Here is a 20,135-nt window from a genome sequence, read left to right on the forward strand (position 1 = left end):
CTCTTAGGGCCTTGCGGAAGGGACCAAGTACATCAAGATGCATGCAGTTGTCAGAAGTTTTGCCTTCCTCCCACTTGCTCTGAAGAAGAGAATGGACAAGTATTTATTCAGCTGTGGCCTCAGTGCCCCAGAGACAGGAAGGAGTAGTGTGGTCATGCCCTGGACTGCCCTGGTCCTTCCCAGCAGCTCTTGGCAGATCATCCTGGATAAAGGCAAATGCCATTATTTGAGATGAGCTCTCACAGGTCCACTGAAAACTGGAGACTTTCTCTCATCTGGAGGTGTTTGTTCTCTTTCCTGTGTAGCAACCCCTCCAGTCAGGGCTTCCCAAGACACAATTGTATTGCATTACTTAGATATTTGTGGGGGGGGAGGTAAACCTTCTCCCCCAAAAAATCTAAGGCTGAACCTTGATCCAGAAGTCTTCAGAGAAGATAGTAAGAAACTTCCCTGAGTCCTGAGGCTGGCCCTCTTCCACTTCTTTCCTTTGGTTAACCCCCCACCCCCATCCCTGGGAGTCATCCCATTTTCTGGGTAGAGAGAAGAGATGGAGGCTGACAGCCAGGCATCACTGCTGCCCTTTGGAGGAGAGCAGACATTTGGAGCCACCCAGGGCTCTGGGATGAGGAGACAATGACTAAGCTGCCCCACACAGCTTCAGAGGCAAGAATTTGCCACAGTGAGAAGACCAGATGTAGGAAAAGGCAGAGGAAGATCATTATCTTTGTTTTCTTCTTCTCCTGCAGGCCATCATGGGAGAGCCTGTGAAGCTTCTCTCCTACTGGCTTGGTTGACTCAACCCAGAAGCATCATCCATTTCTTCCTAGGCACAGGGTGGGTGCAAACAGCAGAAGAAAAATCTGGGGAGTCAGTGGATTATCTTTAGGAAAGGGCATCCCATTAGGTATGCATTGAGTGTCTGCAAAGTAAACTCTGTTTTCTCACTGATAGTTTAGAAAATTGGAGCTGGTTCCCATGGGTGGAAAAAATCCAATAAACTGAGTTGAAACTTTGAGTGAGAGAAGAAGGTGTGAGGCACAATGACCATTCCTAGGAAGCTGAGAAGACACTGAGATCTGAAAAGAAGGGAAGATTTCTGGGTTTGCTTGACTCTGTTTTTATTACAGGGAAGGGGCTTATGTGGGGGATGAGGAGGGTCCTGGGAAAGGACAGGGATGTCAAAAGAAAAAGGCATGAACAAAACCCAGACCCACAAACTTTTGCTTATAGGTATATACAGCATACACCCATATATGTAGATTGTGTTTGTCACCTGTAGAACACATATGTGTGTATTCACATGTATGAACATAATAACAGTTTTAATTGTTGTTCTCCTAAAGCAAAAAAACAAATTCCCTGTCTCTTACTAAGGAGATGGGAAAGCCCCACATTACATGGGTAGAGACAGACAGACACCATGCTTTAGGCCAGCTGGCCACTAATCACTTGCTAACTAATTTTGCTGCTATGTGCAAAACACGTCTTGGAATCACTTTCCAACCAACTTGGATTTTTTTTCCTTCCTACTTCTGGGGAGACTTTTCCTTTCCATAAATAATCCACAGGTAAAAGTCCAACTCTCTGGCAGGTGACAGAGACTTGGGTTCAGATGCCATCAACTGTAGTTCTAGGGATCCCACTTAGGAGCAGTGTGACCTGGGGCCAGGCACTTGACCTGATGAGGCTTAGTATGAGGTACTCAGTAGTACCTGAAAAGTTTCCCAGGGTGGTTCTGAGATGAGATGTGTGAAAACTCTTTGAATTGGCACTATAAATGCCAGTTGCTGATATCATTTTTGTTGTTATCATCATCATCATCATCATTGTAAAAAAGGAAGCTATCTTTGACAACCAGAAGACCTAGGCTCAAGTCCTGCCCCAGACACATGTCTGTCCCCCAGGCAGTTCTCTAAGACCACAAATTATAAAGGCATTGCTAATCTAGACTGGAAAGAGGAAGTCCTCACACTGTGAGTGTCTTCAGCTGATAAAAATCAGATGTCCTGGGGTTGAGGGGGTGGAGCAGGGCAAGTTAGGATGAGGGAGAGAAAAGAGCAATGGCTTGGACCTCTAACCCTTACAAGGAGAGTCACCCTCTCTGTGCCTCAGATGCTTTAAAATAGAGGTAATATATATGCCCTTAGCTCCCTGGACTGTCCTTCCACAAGATCTGGAGGCCACTAGAAGCCCATGGCTTCTAGTGGAGCCAGTTCCCTCCCTGCCATCATGAAGCATAGGATGAGAGCTTGAGCAGAAGATTCTTGTTTTATCCTTATCCCTGTATTTATAAAATGATGAAAAGAAAAATTGCCCCATTCAGTCTTCCATGTTGCCCTGGGGATGGGCATGAGAATGCCCAGAAGAAAAGTCAACAACCCTGGCCACCCACAGTACTAGGAGAAAGGCATGATCAGGTAGAGAATGTTCTGACCTTGATCTTGTCCCAAACTCCACTTTGGTTTTGCCTTTGAACTTTCAGGACCTACTGGTTGACTCTTCCCTAATTGCGGGGGATTCCTTGGGAGAAGAGAAGGCATCTTTGTGAACAGGGTTTACCTCCCCTGCACCTGCCAAAACCCCACTCCTTCCAGACTTAGAAGAGCACTGTTGGTGGGTCCCTCAGGCACGGGGTTCTCTTCCTTCCCCCCACAGCTTTTTGGGGCCCACACGCTGAAGCTGTATCTGTTCACAGGGCTTTCCTGTTGACTGTAATTAGAACTTTTTAGATTAAACTTCTTCCATAAAAAGGTCCAATTCCCAGGAATAGTCTCCTTGATCCAGTTCACCTGGAGCTATTTAGCTCCTGCTGTTTGCAGTAAAGGTGGAACAAGCCCTTATGCCCCCCACACAGCCTAGGATAAGATCCAGGAACATGAAGGATTGTTTTTCCTAAAATTACAACCCTGCTCCCAGCAGGCTGCCTCCCTCAGTGCCCCGGCAGGGGACTCTAGGTCCTCAAAGGCCTGTCAGCAGGCACAAGTTCTTGTTGGGCTACCTTGGACTGAAGGTGTGGTGTCCCAGGTGTGCCTAACTGAGCCCCCATGGTCAGCAGGGCAATGAATTTTGAAGTCTGTGGCAGAGAGGCTCTGATCTGCTTTGGTGGAGAAAGTGCCTACCCCTCAAAGAGTGCAACTCCCCAAATTCTGTCCTGATCATCACCTGGGAGACTCCCCCTCTCTCTCCATGGGTATCACTTAGAAGCTTCTCGGAACACTGACCACATGTGTCTGGAAGGACTCAAAAACCACGGAACATGCTACTCCTGCTTGGTGACACCTGGATTGTGCCAGAGGCCTTGGCCTCCTGGGAATGTCTGAGGCAGGGTCCGCTGTCTTCTCCATGAAGCCATCCCTGACTCCCCCAACAGCTGTAGCCTTCCTGTCCAGATTGTCCTCCAGTTAGCTGCTCCATCTGCTTTATTTTTAGACTGTACACGCACAGAGCCTGGAATACAACAGGCTCTTAATAAATGTTTATTGATTGCTCAGTTGGTTCAAGAGATTTATCAGCCATGCATGCCTCCATGTATGCCCAACCCCTTCACTCTATTTGCCCTTGATGGTGAAAGTTCTGAGTTTAAGTGCAAATTTTATTATTCACCATGCTCCTGGATACCCAGCCTCCACTCCAACTCTGCCTTTCAGATTCCCTGAGCCATGCTGCCATTTTGGAAAAACTAGATGAGCCCTGTGGGAAGAGTCTGGGTGAAGAGGTAGACTTAACTAGCTATGTCATTCTGAACAAGACACCTCACCTTTGTCCTTATCTATAAAATGAGGGGGGTCACCATTCTTCTGCCTCCCAGGATTGTTGTGAGGATCAAATGAGATCATATTTTTCTGATGCCTTTAATTTGATGCCTGAAACATGGTAAACGCTTCATAAATGCTTGTTTCCTTCCTTCCTTCCCTAGTGATCCCTCTTACCCAGGAATCATTAAATCAAAATGGCAGTTTGATTGGGCCACCTCCTGGGCCCCGTCTTTGCACCTCCTGGAGAAGACGTGCAGGAAGTCATGATTCTGTTCTCTTGCTTGTTCTTGCAGGGTCCTGTGTAGAGAGAGGGCATATCTAGGAGCTGGGACCCTTAACTAGGCTCAAGGATGAGGCCTTGTCTGGCACTTTGACCCACACCCTGGATGTCTTCAGTGTATTACTAACACATTACATTGCCTTCCTCTTAGACTTGGGCCTTCCTCTTTGTATGTATTTTTTTTCTTTTTTAGGTTTTTTGCAAGGCAAATGGAGTTAAGTTGTTTGCCCAGGGCCACACAGCTAGGTAATTATTATGTGTCTGAGGCCGGATTTAACTCAGGTACTCCTGACTCCAGGGCGGCGCTCTATCCACTGTGCCACCTAGCCACCTCTGTATATATTTTGTATGTAGTTTTCTAGGGGTATTTTCTTCCCCTTAGCTTTCCCAGAATATCAACTTGGTGATATGGTTGGTCCTTTCAGGTGCCTTTGGTGTGACTATATAGCCCCAAGATGGGGAGAGGGAGCTCAGCCTGGACCTGTCTTCAGAGATGTCTCACCCAGGGGAGTGCCCAGATGCTGAGAAGAAGCCCTGGGGCTCATGGGAGGGAAGGAGCAGAATCCTGATGGTTTATGGACTCCTGGGGGGGGGGGGTCAGTCTTTTGTAGTTTTCCATACTTTTGGTGAGGTGATATAAAGGCTAGCCTGAAGTCAATATATATTCTTAGCTTAAATGCCCACAGAAGAACCTAGAGCTCTTTTTTAGCCCCATCTCTGGAATCTAAGAGAACTGGATTGATATTCTTGAGAAAGCTCCAGGATGGGGCAAAATGAGCCAAATTCTGAGACTACCAATGAAAATCCCAGATGGAAACATGAGCCAAAGATTAATCATTATGTGGGAGAAGTCCCCAGATTAAATGTGATAGATGTTAGGCCAGATGTAAGTTGGTTCATGGGTTCCAATGACAAAGTGAGAATTTTTGTTAGAGGAACTCAAAAGAGCTTTGTGGGTTTCCTCCTTTTGTGAGTATGGAAGCTGTAGCTGAGAGAAGAATCAAGGGAAATAGCACACCTCTGTCTGTCTGTCTTTCTGTCTATCTCTGTCTCTCCGTGTCTCTCTCTCTCTCTCTCTCTCTCTCACTCTCTCTCTCTCTGTCTCTCTCTCTCTCAGCCCTAGATCTCAGTTTCTCCATCAAAGGAAGGCTCACAGCCTTTGGTGCTGGAGAAATGTTAGAGACCCAGAAAGTGTACATAATTTGTCCAGGTCTCTTTCCACTTTTCTGTGCTATCAGAACAAGAACTAGCCTCATGTGGTCCTTCATGCTAAGGAGAGTTCTTCCCTGTGTTGAACTCAAAGGGGATCATTAAATGGGGTGAATTTTCATATTTCCCCTCCTCTGTTTAATTGTGGCAATGGAGGGGATGCTGGTCTGGCATGGACTAGCCCATGGGAGTACGGGTTTTGGCAGATCATGCCGAGGTACAAAGGCATGGAGTGTGGCCTGACCACAGATGGAGGACCTCTTGTCCCAACACCCAGGCCAAAGAGACTTAGCGACTCAGCTCAGGCTGCCCACAGGGTTATGAACTTTTCATCCACTAAGGCAATGAAGGGACCAGGAGCTGAGTCAGTGAAGTCACAGGGCCATATTGACTTCAGGTGTGTGTGTGTGTATTGCCCCATTTATTGTTACTCAAATACCCAATTTTTTTTTTTTTTTTTTTTTTTTTTTTTTTTAGTGTAGGAAACCCTGTCAAGATTCCCAAGGATGACTTTGAAGCTAAGTCCTAGAGGGACAGAGATTAAGTAATGTCTCCAGCTCACACAGCTAAGAAATGTCAGAGTTGGGATTTGAACCCAGGTGCTTTTACTTCCAACATCTTGCCCCCTGGACCAGACTACCTCTGCACAAGCTGCCAATTTCTGTGTCTATATATGTAATATTCTTATTATTCTGCATTTTTTTTTAGGATTTTGAGAGGCAAATAGGGTTAAGTTGCTTGCCCAAGGCCACACAACTAGGTAATTATTAAGTGTCTAAGGCCAAATTTGAACTCAAGTATTCCTGACTTCAGGGCCGGTGCTCTATCCACTGCGCCACCTAGTCACCCCCCTATTATTCTACAATATAAAGTTTGTCCCATTTTTGTTCTTATTTCTGATTCTGTTCTAAAGATAACCTGAATCCACTTTCCTTGTTGATACCTCTTCCCTCAATGTGTTGGAACAAGAATTAGAGTAAAGGCATCTGAAGCCCCAGGAAGAAAACCTGTGTTTAGCCTAGTCCTTCCTCTCTTCTCTTTCCCCTCTGGGAGGCACGGAAGGGCCGGGGAGCTCAGAACACCCTCCTGGGCTATGCCCGAGGTCAGATGGTTGAAGAGAATGCACACTCAGATGGCCAAGGCCACAAAACCCGCCATGATCCTTTGACCGACATTGACGCCGAGACTGTTCCTTTGGTATCCTTGGCCTTGTTGATGTGGTTGGTCTAATTCTCTGCCCCCACCTTGGACTGAGTTTGGATGAAACAGTGGTAGGAACCCAAGCCATCCCCAGGGACAGGCGGGTTTTTTCTTGGAAAAGCATCAGCTTAACTGGCCATGGAAAGGGATCTGGATTTTTGTGGCCTGGGCTGACTTGAACCAAAGAAGCCATCCTTCTCTGATCAGCCCTGGCCCCAGAGGGTGGCTGTGCCCTCTGGAACCCTGCTGGGACTGCTTGATGTTGCTTGCATCTCACTTTACCACTGGCACTTCCTTACATAGCTTGAATATTTTAGTATAGAGAAATCTTGCAAATTGTTGCTGCTGGGCTGATCAACTGCCTTTTGGATTGAAAATGTGCAATCACAAGTGACTTGTGAACATGGGTCTTCTTCCTTCCCCTTGGGATTCCGGAGGCCTCTACAGGCTCTGCCTCTCTGGGTCCCCTTGCTGAACCACAGGGCCTTGCCTCGACTACTCCTTCACCAGGCAATTCCTTTTCCATTGTAAATAATTTGGTGGCCTCTCTTGTATACTTTGGATCTCTCCTCCAATCTTCCTAGAATAGGATGACCCTATTCCTATGCAGATTTCCCAAAGAGGCCAGCCCACTGCCATGCTGGATGACAAAGTAATAAACTCTGTGGGTTCTGCCTTGGACCACCCCCCCACCCTGCCCCCTACATTGCAAGACTCAGTTGGCCTCAGGACTCCTTTCAAATGTTGTATGGATGGTCCTCAGGCATGTTGTGGTGGCTGTTCCTGTGCCAGTGAATTTCAGCAGTTATCCAGCTTTGAAATAATTTCTTCTTCCAGATATTTATATACAAGTAAAACCAAAGACTGATATTCAAGGCACCCCTCTTATTACCCCTGTTCACCCTGCTTCTTCCCAGCCCAGTAGACTTCACTACCTTGGATCAGCCTCTTGTGGCTGATCTTGTGGCCAGATCCCCCCAGCAGGAGCCTTTGGCTTCCAGCCCTACCAGCCCATAGAGTTTCCTGATGAGTGGATCCTTCATTTCTGAGCTTTCTTTAAGGATGATTCTGCTGAAAGTAGTTCTGAAGCCTGTGGAGTGGGAAGGGGTCCACATGAGGAGGGGGAGATCTAATGCTTTCCCTTCTGTTTCCCCTGCAGATTTGCTGACTATGAAGGAATATCACTGTTTGCTGCAGTTGCTCTGCCCAGACTTCCCACTGGAGCTCACTCAGAAGGCAGCCAGGTAGACAGAACTTTCTTGGCTTTCTCTGTATGCTGAGGCTCTTTGGTTGAACCCCAATGATAAAAACTGGATGGAGACTAGGTTCAGAGCAGAGCCACACTGGAGGAGATGGAGGAGAGGCCCCTGTGTCCATGCTTTCCTAAAGTGAGGCCCAAGAGTGGCCAGGATTGCCCCAGGTGTGGTGGCATTTAGAAGCAGGCAGGAATGGGAAGAGATGAGGAGGACTGGCAGAGCCCCAGGAAGGGAGGTGTGAGAGCTGTCAGTGACTTATGAGCAGAGGACTTGGGGATGGAATGAAGGTACAGAGATGGGAAAACATGGCCTGAGGTTTGAGGGGAGAGAAGCATTTCCTAATTTACTACTAAATCAGAAAGAGACTTAGCTACCAGAGGGACTTAGCAGAACAAAGCTGGGAACTCCAGCTCTTGGTCATTGGTTATACAATCACTAAAATTTTTGTTCAACAGAATAGTTAAGGTATGCCCCAAGGAACCTTTATTTTTTAAGCATAAAACTTGGGTTAGGATAACAAATGGAAAGACAGTGCAGACTTGACCTGGAAGCAGCCCCTAAACCCCCTTCCTTGCTATTATGATGGCCTTTTGAGCCTGTGTCTCTCAAAAGCCTGGCTACTAAACCAGAAGAGGACCTTGCCTCTGGGGAGGTGTTTTTGTGTACACACACACACACACACACACACACACACACACACACACACAAACAAACAAAACACACAGTCCATCCAAAAGCTCAGCCTAGCATCTAGTCTGTCCCTCTTTACTCCTGTGCATCTGCAGCAGGATCAGTCCAAGGCCACGGCTTGACCCCGACCTCAATCAACTGTCCTTCTCCTGTTGGGGGCCGCTCTGCTTGGCTCAGGTTCCCGAGGTTCTGCCCTCCTAAAACATGAACAAACAAACCCAAAAGATTCATTCCTGCCCCAGAAATTGGGAGTCTCCCGCTGCCAGAAACAGAGACCCAGTGGAATTCCCACTGCTGCAGGCCATTTGGCACCTTATGACTCTGTAGCTAATTTTGCTGGCCATGTATAAGACTTGTTTTGGAATCATTTCTAGACACTTTGGTTTTTTCATCTCTACACACACACACACACACACACAGAGAGAGAGAGAGAGAGAGAGAGAGAGAGAGAGAGAGAGAGAGAATAAAATTACTTACTTTAAGGAAATGTCTTCTCCAAGAGCAGCCCACAGGTCAAAACCAAAGTCTCTGGCCTTGCTGTTTCTGAGTTATGCAGAGGAGCCCTGGATAGTTCTGGACTAAAAAAGGAATGAGTCCCACCTAATGTACCAACTGAATGATTTGCCAATTACTTTTCCCTCATGCTTTGACCAGGCTGAGGAAGAACCACCTATCAGAAGAATTTTCTGGAAAAATCCTGACTGATACTGTAAAGAACTGGGCCCAGATTCTCAACCTGATCTTTGTCATATACTAGTTTAGTCTTAAATAGGACTCTTCTGTGCTGCCACCAGTCCTGCTCACACCCCTATTATTCACCTTGCTATCCATTCCCCTTACTGTCCCCTTGCCCAGATGCCCTCTGCTTTCCCCTTCCTCCATGGCAGGGGAAGCCTGGGTGCTTCCTCAACAAACTCCTTGGCACTAGGGACCACTAGTTTGTACCCTTCCCCTCTCCATGTCCCTGCTTCCCAGACTCACTGACCCAAAGCGCCTCAGGATGTGGAACCAGATTGTTTCATCCAAGACCCTCTCACAGAAGATGTGAAAGCCCAGAGACTGGGAACAATTTTCTAGCCACAGAGCCAGACCTTGAACTGGCAACTTTGGATGGACCAAGGTAGTCAGAGATACCAGGGACCCTTGGAAGAGTTGCTGATAGGGCCCTGGAGGGACCCCAGCTCTGCCAAGGAATGCCTGTCTTCCCCACCCAGAAGTCTGCTATCAGCATGTAAGACTTCCCAGCCTGTATCAAAGGAAGTCCCACTGTGTCTATGACATTGTCTGCCCAGGGAGCATCCATGGCAGTACCGGTGCCAGCATCAGGGTAATGACAGGGTTGATTCAGCCATGAGCCTCCCAAGAGACGATCACCCTTAGGCAGGGTTCACCATCCCCACTGTCCTTATAGGGACATCTGTGTCCCTTCCAAGGCCATGCTTTGCCCCACTCTGCTTCCAGTTGGTGTTGGTGTAACTTGGGGAAGTGTTACCTCAGAGTCATTTGGCTATTCTGCTCCCCCTGGGAATAGGGTGGACGAGGACACCCACCCTGGATGAGCCAGTCTGTGAGGTTACTTTTGTGCTGCTGTAAGAAGACCTGAGGACTCCATGGCCCTGGTGGGCTTAGGTCCAGAGGGCCCCGGGGCCTGGGGGCAGCGGCAGAAGGAAGCTTCAGCCTGGATGATGTCTGTGTCAAGGAATTTAATCCTCAAGGCTGCTGTAAACTGGAGGCCCCATTCGGGGGGCTGTCTCTGCACATCTGCAGGCTGTGTGTCCCAGGCCGGCCTGAGAGCAGCAGGTGGGAGAAGCTCTTCAGGCAAGTTGAGGACCTCACCGTGAGGGGGCTGGCCCCCTTCCCTCCCTCTTTCCCTCCATCCATCAGAGTCCTAGGATCAGTCCTTCTACCCCTGCCCTGCCCCCCAGGCCACAGAAGGGCCACATTAAGGGAAAGAGAGTGGGATCTGACCTCGAGTCCTTGCTCGGGGCATCTGCCAGGGACCCTTGGCAAGCCAGATGCATAAGCTTCAGTTGGTGGAGCAGAGGCTCCTGAGGCAGCGGCCTCCCAGAAGACCCTTCCAGACTGGGCCTTTGGCTTCTAGGAAGCCCCAGCTACTCCCTGAGGGCTCCCCCATGCAGTGGCAGGGACCACACCCATGTGCCTGGGCTTCTTTGGCCTCCCCTCGGGGCCCAGCAGAATGCTAGCTCGCCTCCTGAGTCATAAGCATTCGTGGGGAAATTCCTGTCACACCCTTGGCTCCTGGGACTTGGGAGCTGCCTCTTGTGGGGACCCTTGGGAAATGGGGAGGGATATTTGTAGAGTGTCTCCCTTTCCAAGCTGTCCTCCACACCTCTCTAGGGCTGCCACAGAGCCATCGTCCTCCTCGCCCCACTCCAGGCTCGGCCAAGTCCGCCCCCGGCCTCCCCAAAGCGCCCCTTGCCGGACTCTGAGGCCACAGAGGCCAGAGAAGAAAGACACAGCTCTCTGGCCAGAGCTCTCAAGTTTTCTAGGGGCTGTTGCTAGGCAGTGATAACAAATATTAGGAGGGCACGGAAGGTCAGAGAATGTCAGGGAGCATGACTTGAGGCAGACAGCGGAGGGGTTTTATTAATATCCAAGCATGAAGAGCCCCAGGTGCAGCTGGAGGGTGGGTGGGCCAAGAAACCAGGCCTCGGCCACCCTATCTAAGGAGCCTGAGCAGGCCATATCTCACTCACAACTCCGATGCCCCAAGACAGGTGGGGAGGAGTTGGCTTCCTGTGGCTAGGGATGGTCCCACCTCTGTCTGTGGCCGGGCCTGAGGTGTAGACCCTCTCTGTGCCATATCCTATGAGAAACATCATCACAGAAGGAAAAGCTCTAGGGTGCAGGCAGTCCACAAGGGCTTTTGTCTTTGAGGGCTTTTGTCCCTGAGGGCTTTGATGGTGCCTCTTCTGTGCCAAGTTAACAAAGACAGAAGGTCAACAGTCCCTGCCCACAAAGAACTTCAAGTCCCCTGGGGTGTATGCCAAGAGGCAAGGAAGAAGACTAGGAGGGAGCCAGGCCAGCCCAAAGAGGGTTCCAGTGGCCAGTGGTGCTCAGATTGGGCCTCCAATGCTCCTGCTAGCCAGGGACTCCAGCCTGGAGGAGAGTCTGGGCAAGGGGAGCCAGGGGAGGTGAGTTGGGGGATGAAGGAAGGTAATAATGATTCCAGAAAGGGTGGAAGCAGGTCCTGAAAGACTGTAAAGGGCAAACCAAGGTGGGGGGGGCATATCTTATTGCAGAGCTTAGTAAATAGAGAATGGCACGGAAAGTAGTAGCACCCACATGTTGGCAGCTGTGCGGAAGGGCTGTGGGCAGGAGGACCAGAGGATGCTATTGCCATCATCCCAGTGGGAGGGAACCAGGCTCCAAAGCAAGATGGGAGCTCTGTGAAAAGAAGAGAAGGGAATGGGTTTGAGAGAAGCTGTGCCTAGAGGAGCAAAAGGGTTTGCCCTCTGCTCTGATAGCAGGAAAGATGGTCAAGAATGGCATCAAGATTATGAAACAGGGCCACTGGTGGATAGTGGAGCCCTGGGTAGAATGAGACTTTGGATATGTGGAGTGTGAGAAATGTCTATTGGGCAATTTATGATTCAAGACTCGAATTCAGACTAGAGACGGGGCTGCATGCCTTCACCTTCTCCAGGCCTTCATTTCCTCACCTCTGGCTCTAAAGATGGTCCTGTGTGTGATCCTTTGAGGCTGTGGGTTCCAACCCCCCAGCCCTCTGCCCTGACACACTTCAGTCTGCCAGTCTGCCACCACAGGAATCCACGGAGCCCCCTCCATCTCCTAGAGTCAGAGTCATAGCAAGTGGATGTGACGCTGCAATCAGTGTCACAGATCATGGCATGGTAAGAGGCCTGTCAGCAACCTGTCAGCAGGTTGGAGCATTGGCTTCTTTGGCATCAGTTTGGTAACAGGGAGTCAGTGAGGGCAAGGGAGAAGCTGCAAGGTCAGCCCCCTCCGAGTAATCCAGATTGTGCTGAATGCCCCTTTCCTGCTCAGCCCCCCAGCCTGTTCGGCAGCAGCGCCCCTGTTCACGGGGCCCTCTGTGAAGCCAGGCCCTTGGGAACCAGGCATGTTCATTTATTCTCCCCTAAACCTTGCTCCTTCACACCCAGGAGGATGCTGGGGGAACAGAACACAAGCCAAGCAATCTGTACAGATGCCTTTTGGCAGCAACCATCCCTATTGACTCCACATCAAAGCTGGGGTGAGGGGAGGAGGGGGGCTGTCTGTGTTCCCCGGGTATCACAGGCAGCTGGCATGTCCAACAGGGGCCCCTCAGATGGAAGGCTGCTCAACCTCGTGTCCAAGAGATCTGAGGCAGAGCTCCAGAGAAGAACTGTCCACAAGGATGCTTGTGCTGGGGCAGAACTGAAAGACACCCCCCAATGTTCCCCCCAAGCCCAGCCTGGGCTCAGCAGTGTGAAACCCTCAGGGCACAACCCTGAGGCCTGGGAAAGCAGCCTTCAAGAGGCAGAGATTTAGGCTGGAGGCTGAAGACTGTGCAACATGCACCTTCCTGAAGCCCCTTGGAGTTCTCATTTAGATCATGCCCAAGGGGACTGCTGAGTGGCACAGTGGACCCGAGTTCAAATCCAACTTCAGAACTTGACACAAGCCATGTGGCTCTGGACAAGTCACAACCCAAATTGCCTGGGAGGGGGCATGGTGAAGAGACAAGAGACCCCCAAGCAGGAAAGTCTGCTTAAGCAAAGAACATTCCAAATAGAAAAGACTTTTGTGTACATGGGAGACCCTCAAGGAGCTCCCCTGCCCCAGTGTGCTCCGTTTCAGACCAGTCTGATTCTTGGGTCAGCTACCCAGAACCAGGAGCAATGATGAAGTGGCCCTGAGCCATCCAAAAAGTCTGTCATTGGGGGCCTGCCTGGAATGGAGGCCCTCTGCCCACTCCAAGCCCCAGGGGGCTGCCCAAGGGAAGCCGGGATCATGAGCCAAGACAGGAGGGGAGGGAACCCAGGCCTAATTGCCTGCAAGTCCAGATGGCCTCTGTCACATCATCAGAACTGACTCGGCGCATTTTGGGTCTGCAAAGAGTCTTCCGTCCATTATTCTTTTGACCCCTATACCCTGGCAAGAGGCCCTGTCCCTTCTACAGGGAGGAAACGGAGCCTCAGAGAGGGGGCCCTTCCCTTGCTCGGGGTTCCAGAGCCAGATGGAGTCACAGAGGGCCACCAGGACATCCCATCACCTTCGCAGATGAGGAAAGCCAGTCCGGGGGCAGTGAATTCCCAGGTCACCCTGGGAGCCGCTGGGCTGGGAGAGACACAGGGCCCCTGCCTCACCATCAGTGCCAGGGCCTCCCCCTTCCTGGAGAGAGTTAAAAGTGGAGGCCCCAACCCTAGACAGGAAGGACAAGGAAGGCAGGAGCAGCACAACTCATCAAAGACAATGTGCTTGCCTGAGACTGAGATCCACTCAGCCCATGTTCTTCCCAGAAGCCGTAAAGGCAGGCTGGCCCCGGTGCCCCCTGAGCAGGATGGGAGGGAGGGCATCAGAAGCCCCCCAGCTGGCTGAGCCGGTGGGGCCTAGGGAGTCAGAGGGAGGAGGCATTGGCCGAAACAGAATGGATGTGAGCCACTACAGGCTGGGGAGCCCTGCACCCCTCCCCACATCCCCAAAACTGGGCTGGGCCAGGGTCTCTGCTGCTACAGAGATGGGCAAAACCCAACAAGAGCAACGACCACAGCCCCTTACTGGGATAGCCCCAATGTTTGCTTCCTTTCCCAATATGGAAAACTGGGGGGTCTATCTTCAGCACCCAAGGGCTCCCTCCTGTGGTGGTATTAGACAATCGCCACTAGGCCCCCGGCCTTCTGATGTCCGCCTTGGCAACATAAGAGCCCTCCTCCTCAGGTTCTAGATTGAGAATTTGAGGGACTCGAGAGGTATCTGGGCCAAACTCCTTAATTTAAAGATGAGGAAGCTGAGACCCAAGGAGGGGAAGTAACTTATCCAGGGTAATAGAGACAGTAAGTTCAGAATAGAATTGGAATCTGAGGGATTCTCTATTACAAAGTCAGCTTCTTCCTTTGGACAAATGTGAGAAATAATGATAGTCCTAGATACCGAGGCTGTCAACCAAAAGGAGTAGGGTTTACAATCAACCACAGCAGCCAGGAGGGCAGATGCTGTTGTTCAGGGTCCTACCAGAGAGGATCCCCCCAGCGCTACCCCCAGGTGGGGAGGTGCCAGATCTGGAAGCAGGGCCCCTGGGCTCCGGGGCCCATCCTGCCCTCGTTGCCATCTTGGTAGAGGCGGGTGATGCTTCAATGCAGGGTACAGTGCAGGTTCTAATACAAACTCATGTCATCCTGACGTTCTTCTGGACTGAGCCCCCTGGGGGGGGGGCAGGGAGACATGGCTTGACTTTCTTTGACTGAAGAGGCTTCCAGTAAAGCTTGAGTTTTTGTAGGCTTGGGAACTGACCCAGAACTGGCAAATCACATAGGCAGACCCTGAGAGAGCCTCCAGAGCAAGAAGAGACCCAGAAGAGGCCATCAGGACCAGTAAAGAAAGGAATGAGAAAATATCCCTGAAGGATGGACACCAAGCTGGCACCAGGAGGAAAGGGCAGAGGGGTGGGTTTGTGGTCTCTGCCCTAAAGGATCATCCAGGAGGGGCCCCTCCAGGGCACCCTGAAGAATCAGCCCTCACTTTGAGCTTGAAGACCACCAAAGATTGGGAGCATAAGTGCTTGGCAGTGTTTCCTTCCCTACAGCCAGGCTCCACTGGCCTCTCTGCAACCTTTGCCCATTGGTCTTGGTTCCCACCTCTGGGCTTTAAGCACAAAGAGTCAGTTCCCATGTCCCCCAAATCTTTTACTCTGCAGGTTAAACATGTCTTGTTGCTTAAACCAGTCTTCACGTGTCAGTGCACAAATTTTCACCTCCCTGGTTCCCTGCTCTGGCTGCCCTCCAGTTTATTAGGCTTATCCTTACCTTGGGGACAGCTAGATAGAGGACTGGACTGGAGTCAAGAAGACCTAAATTCATACCTGGCCTCAGACACGTACTCGCTGTGGGACTCCGTATCATGTCCCCTCTGTCTACCTCGATTTCCTTGTCAGTAAATGGGGATCCTAACATCACCTACCTCCCAGGGTTAATGTCTGACCCTTCTCTGATTGTTGTGAGAAAATAGGTGTAAGTTGCTTAGCACAGAGTCTGACCCATCATCACTGAATAAATGTTAGCCATCAGGACCATGAATTGGGTATTGGTTCGGTTCTGTTAGCCATCACTCCCAGCTCTGAGTCACCTGTAAATGTGATGGGCAGGCCAGCCAGGCCTTTGTCCAGTTAGGGCCCTGGGTGCAGGTCTCTGAGGTCTCCCGGAGACCCCCTTCCAGGCTTTCATTGACACAATCCTGACTGACAAGTGACCATTTTGCATTTTCTTCTGCCCCATCCATCCATTATGTAAGAATAGCACAACAGATTTTATCAGATGCTTTGCTAACATCGAATTGTATCTTAGAGCATTTCCCCATCCCACCATGTTAAGAAATGTATCCAAAAAGGCAATTATCTAGGCCTGGCTTGGCACTGCTTGTTTTTTTTTTTAAGGTGTTTTCTAACAGTCCCTTTAATCATATGCCCTCAAAGTCAAAACCAAAGGCTCACATGGCGGCTTGCAGTCTGCAGACTCCATTCTCTTCCCTGCCTCTATGCTCCCTTTCCCATTTGCCTTTGCTCTTCAGACACCCCAAGATAGGGCTTTGGCCACCAGTAGCCTGGGCAGGTGTTCACTTGGGCCAGGGTGACTTGAACTCTCCAAAGGCATCAAGGTGCTCTTGATATTTCCCTAAAGATCTTGGCCATCCCCTCCCTTGTAGCCATTCTCGTTCTGTCCTTTCTAATCCAAAGATCATTTCCCAGGAGGAGAGCAAACAGAAGCCAAACAGATTGTTCACCATCATCTGTTCACCCTGAACATCAGATTTCTTACCCTTCTATGGTCCTCCCTCTTCCCCATCCCAGCTCAAAAACTCCTAACCCCTTCCTTCTGTTACCATCGACTTTTCTCCATTATCTCAGCTCGTTCAGAGGCTCATCACTGTTGACCCTGCCATGGTTTTGCAGTCAGCCTTCACCAATCCAGTTGCTTCCTTTTATAAATGAGGAAATTGTAGGCCTCTAAGGTTAAATGACCACTTAGTGAATTCTAAGCAGAATGGGGTTTAGAGCTACTTACTATCTAGGAAAGAGTCCCAAACACCAGACTCTTCTGCTATACCATGCCTTGCCATGCCCTTCCATACTTCACCATGTCTGGGTTGGGAGTGTAATGTTGCCTCGTTGGTCCTATTGGCATGATGCCTTGGGCAGGTAGTGAGTTCCCTTCTCAGGGAGGTCTCCAAGAAAATCTGAGTGACCTCTTGTAAGATAGGTTGTGGAGAGGCAGCTAGGTTACAAAGTAAATTTGTAGACAATTATAGGATCATGGATTCTAGATGTCACAATAGATAGTAGAGGACTTTGAGTCAGGAAGGCCTGAGTTTGAATTGTGCCAACTGTGTGACCTTGGAGAAGTCATTTAACTTGCCTACTTTAGTTTTTTTTTTTTTGTTTTTTTGTTTTTTTTAGTTTTTGCAAGGCAATGGGGTCAAGTGGCTTGCCCAAGGCCACACAGCTAGGTAATTATTAAGTGTCTGAGGCTGGATTTGAATTTAGGTACTCCTGACTCCAGGGCCGGCACTCTATCCACTGTGCCACCTAGCCTCCCCCTTACTTTAGTTTCTTCATGGGCACTTGCCCATCCAGATAAACCATGTTGACCATGAGTTAAATGCTTCAGAATGAAGGGATTTGTGGCTGAAGGATCTAAAAGGGTCCTTGCTTGCATCACAGACCAACTCTCTCCCCTCATTCCTTCATCTTTCCTCTTACCCTCTCTATCAGCTGAATGGGTCTTTTTGTGGGAAAAAATGGAAGAATGTAGGCAGGATGAGAATGCCGCTAGTTGGATTTGTAACTGGCATAATGGCCACAGAACAGTCATTAATAAAACTATGTTTGCCTGAAAGGGGGTTCTCATGCAGAGGTCCCAGAGACCTACAGCCCAGGCTCTAACTTTGACAAAGGTGTCACTGACCTGCCCATCTGATGACCCAGAGCTGGGAGTGATGACTAACAGGACCAACTCAGGATCAATCTCAAGACCTGGAGAAGCTACAAGGTTGGGTCAGATCAAATAAGAAACTTCATTGGGACAAATGGAAAAGCTTTCATGTGGATTCAGAAAAGCACCTCGAGAAGTCCAAGATGAGGGCAGTGTGGCTAAGTAGCAGTTTGTCTGGAGAAGTTCTGGTGCTCTGGAGATAGGGGGAGATGGTGACAGAGGATATGGCAGTCAGAAAATTTCATGCAATCTTTTTCTACATTAAGGGAAAAACCACCCCTTGCAGGAAGATTGAGGACCATGAGAGGTCTCCCTGTCCTGTGACCTGGTCAGACCATACTGGTGTGTTGACTCAGTTGTGGTAGACACCATATTTGCAAAACATTGATAAACTGGAAGGCATTTAGTGGAGGAGGGAACAAAGGTGGTGGGGTGGGTGAAGAGCATTGAGTCCATGGGCTTGGAGGACTGACTGAAGGAACTGGGAATGTCTAACCTGGAAAGGAAAGACTCGGGGTCATGGGAGCTGTTTCTAAGTATTTTAAAAGCTGTCATGTGGAAGACTGGACTTGTGAGGCCTAAACCCAGAGGTGGGAACCAAGGACAATGGGCAAAATTGTAGAGGCTAACAATGATGCCTTGCCAGGTAATGAGTTCCCTGGGGAGGGAAAAGAAAATCTGAGTGACTTCATGGAAGATAGGTTGTAAGATAGAGGCAGCTAGGTTACCAAGTAAGTAATTTTATAGACAATTATAGGACCATGGATTCTAGATGTCACAATTATAGGACCATGGATTCTAGATGTCACAATAGGCCTGAGTTTGAATTGTGCCACAGCTGTGTGACCTTGGGGAAGTCATTTAACTTGTCTGCTTCAGTTCCTTCATCTGTAAAATGGAGATCTTAACATTACCCATATCTCAGGGTTGTTTTGAAGATCAAATGAGATAATGTGTATAAAATACTATATAAAAAAGGTGTCATCATCATGGTCCTCATTAGGGACTCTTTTTCGAGAGTGGCAGGCTGGATGAGATGCCGCTGTCGGAGATGCTGCCCGGCCACGCCTCTTGTGATACACTCACGTCTCTTATAAAAATGGACTCACCTACAGGATTGGGGGGCTGGGGTCTGAGCAGCTTTCTCACCCTCCCCAGGATCGTGCTCATGGATGATGCGATGGACTGCCTCATGTCGTTTTCCGATTTCCTCTTTGCCTTCCAGATCCAGTTCTATTACTCTGGTGAGTAGAGGCCATCCCCGCCGCCCCGTCCCTACTGGGCCTCACCTCCACTTCCCTCTTCCCTGCCCTGACAGTCTTGCCTGCTCTGGCCTAGGTCTAGAGGACTCATCAGTTCTTTCAGTAACTGAAAGAGCTCTGCTGTCTTGTTCTCGTTCGTTCTCTCTCTCTCTCTCTCTCTCTCTCTCTCTCTCTCTCTCTCTCTCTCTCTCTCTCTCCCCTTCCCCTCCAGCCCCCCCAGTTCTGGATTAGAGGCTGGTCAGGACCTGAGTCCTGGCCACTACAGGCCCTGAGAGAACTGCTGTAAGTGCAGGAAGGGTGACCGCAGTGCTGCTTCATCTGCCCTCTTAACCATGGCTGCTTCTATGAAGCTGTCAGACCTTGGAGAGGGAGTTGACTCAAGTCAGTAAGCATTTATTCAGCACTTACTGCATGCAGGCCCAGTGCTAAGGGTTTGAGGTGCTGTCCAAGGGTTCCCAATCTATTAGGAAGGATACCATGCACATCAGATCTGAGCAGGATAAACAAAGAGGAGCTCAGAGGGAAGGCACCAACATTGAGGACCCTGGGGAAGGACTTGCAAAAGGGAAGACTTGGGGGAAGCCTGAGAGACTTGGAGGTGGGACAGTTGGAAAAATGCCCACAGTTGGGAGATGGAGGGTCTTGTTTGAGGGTTACCTACTCAGAGGGCGTGTGGAGAGAGGAATAAGGTGAAAGAAAATGAAGGTCAGCTTGGAAAGGGCTTTAAAAATCTAGTGGTGGGGGGAAGCTAGGTGGTGCAATGGATAGAACACCAGCCCTGGAGTCAGTTCAAATCCAGCCTCAGACACTTAATAATTACCTAGTCGTGTGACCTTGGGCAAGCCACTTAACCCCTTTGCTTTGCAAAAATTAAAAAAAAAAACAACCAAGCAGGGGATGTTTGCATTTTACCCTGGATGTCATGGGAAACCTCTGGGATTTAGTGAGCAGAGGGCTGACAGGGTCAGCCTGAACTTTAGGGAAATCTCTTTAGTGTCTGAATGAAGACTGGTCTGGAGTGGGAAGAGACTTGAAGCAGGCTGACCCCCAGCTGCTATTGCAGGAGTCCAGGCATGAGGAGATGAGGGATGGATCAGAGGTGGGGCAGTCAGAAGAGAGAAGGGGGCACATGGGAGAGATGATAAAAACCTCAGACCTTGGTGACTGTTTGGATGTTGAGGCTGAGGCTGAGACTGACTCCTCCATCATGAGCCTGGGCATGCTCATAGTGCCCTATCCCCATCACCCCACCTTACTTCCCAAGTCTCAGAGGTCTCTTTGATATAGAATTGTACCCTTAGAGGTCAGCCGAA

The 20,135-nt window shown here is 49.7% G+C and overlaps 1 protein-coding gene across 4 annotated transcripts in view; it reads left to right on the forward strand.

Moving 5' to 3' along the window:
- The window catches only part of CSTPP1 (centriolar satellite-associated tubulin polyglutamylase complex regulator 1), a 187,701-nt gene that overhangs the window by 154,425 nt on the left and 13,141 nt on the right, over positions 1–20,135 (forward strand). For all 4 annotated transcript variants that reach the window (XM_074230588.1, XM_074230587.1, XM_074230589.1 and 1 more), the window contains 2 exons: positions 7,604–7,688; positions 18,719–18,804. In XM_074230588.1, the coding sequence (XP_074086689.1) occupies positions 7,604–7,688; positions 18,719–18,804 (171 nt within the window). The remainder of the gene's footprint in view (positions 1–7,603; positions 7,689–18,718; positions 18,805–20,135) is intronic.

This window comes from Macrotis lagotis, chromosome 3 (genome assembly GCF_037893015.1).
Source record: "Macrotis lagotis isolate mMagLag1 chromosome 3, bilby.v1.9.chrom.fasta, whole genome shotgun sequence".
Lineage (NCBI taxonomy): Eukaryota > Metazoa > Chordata > Mammalia > Peramelemorphia > Peramelidae > Macrotis > Macrotis lagotis.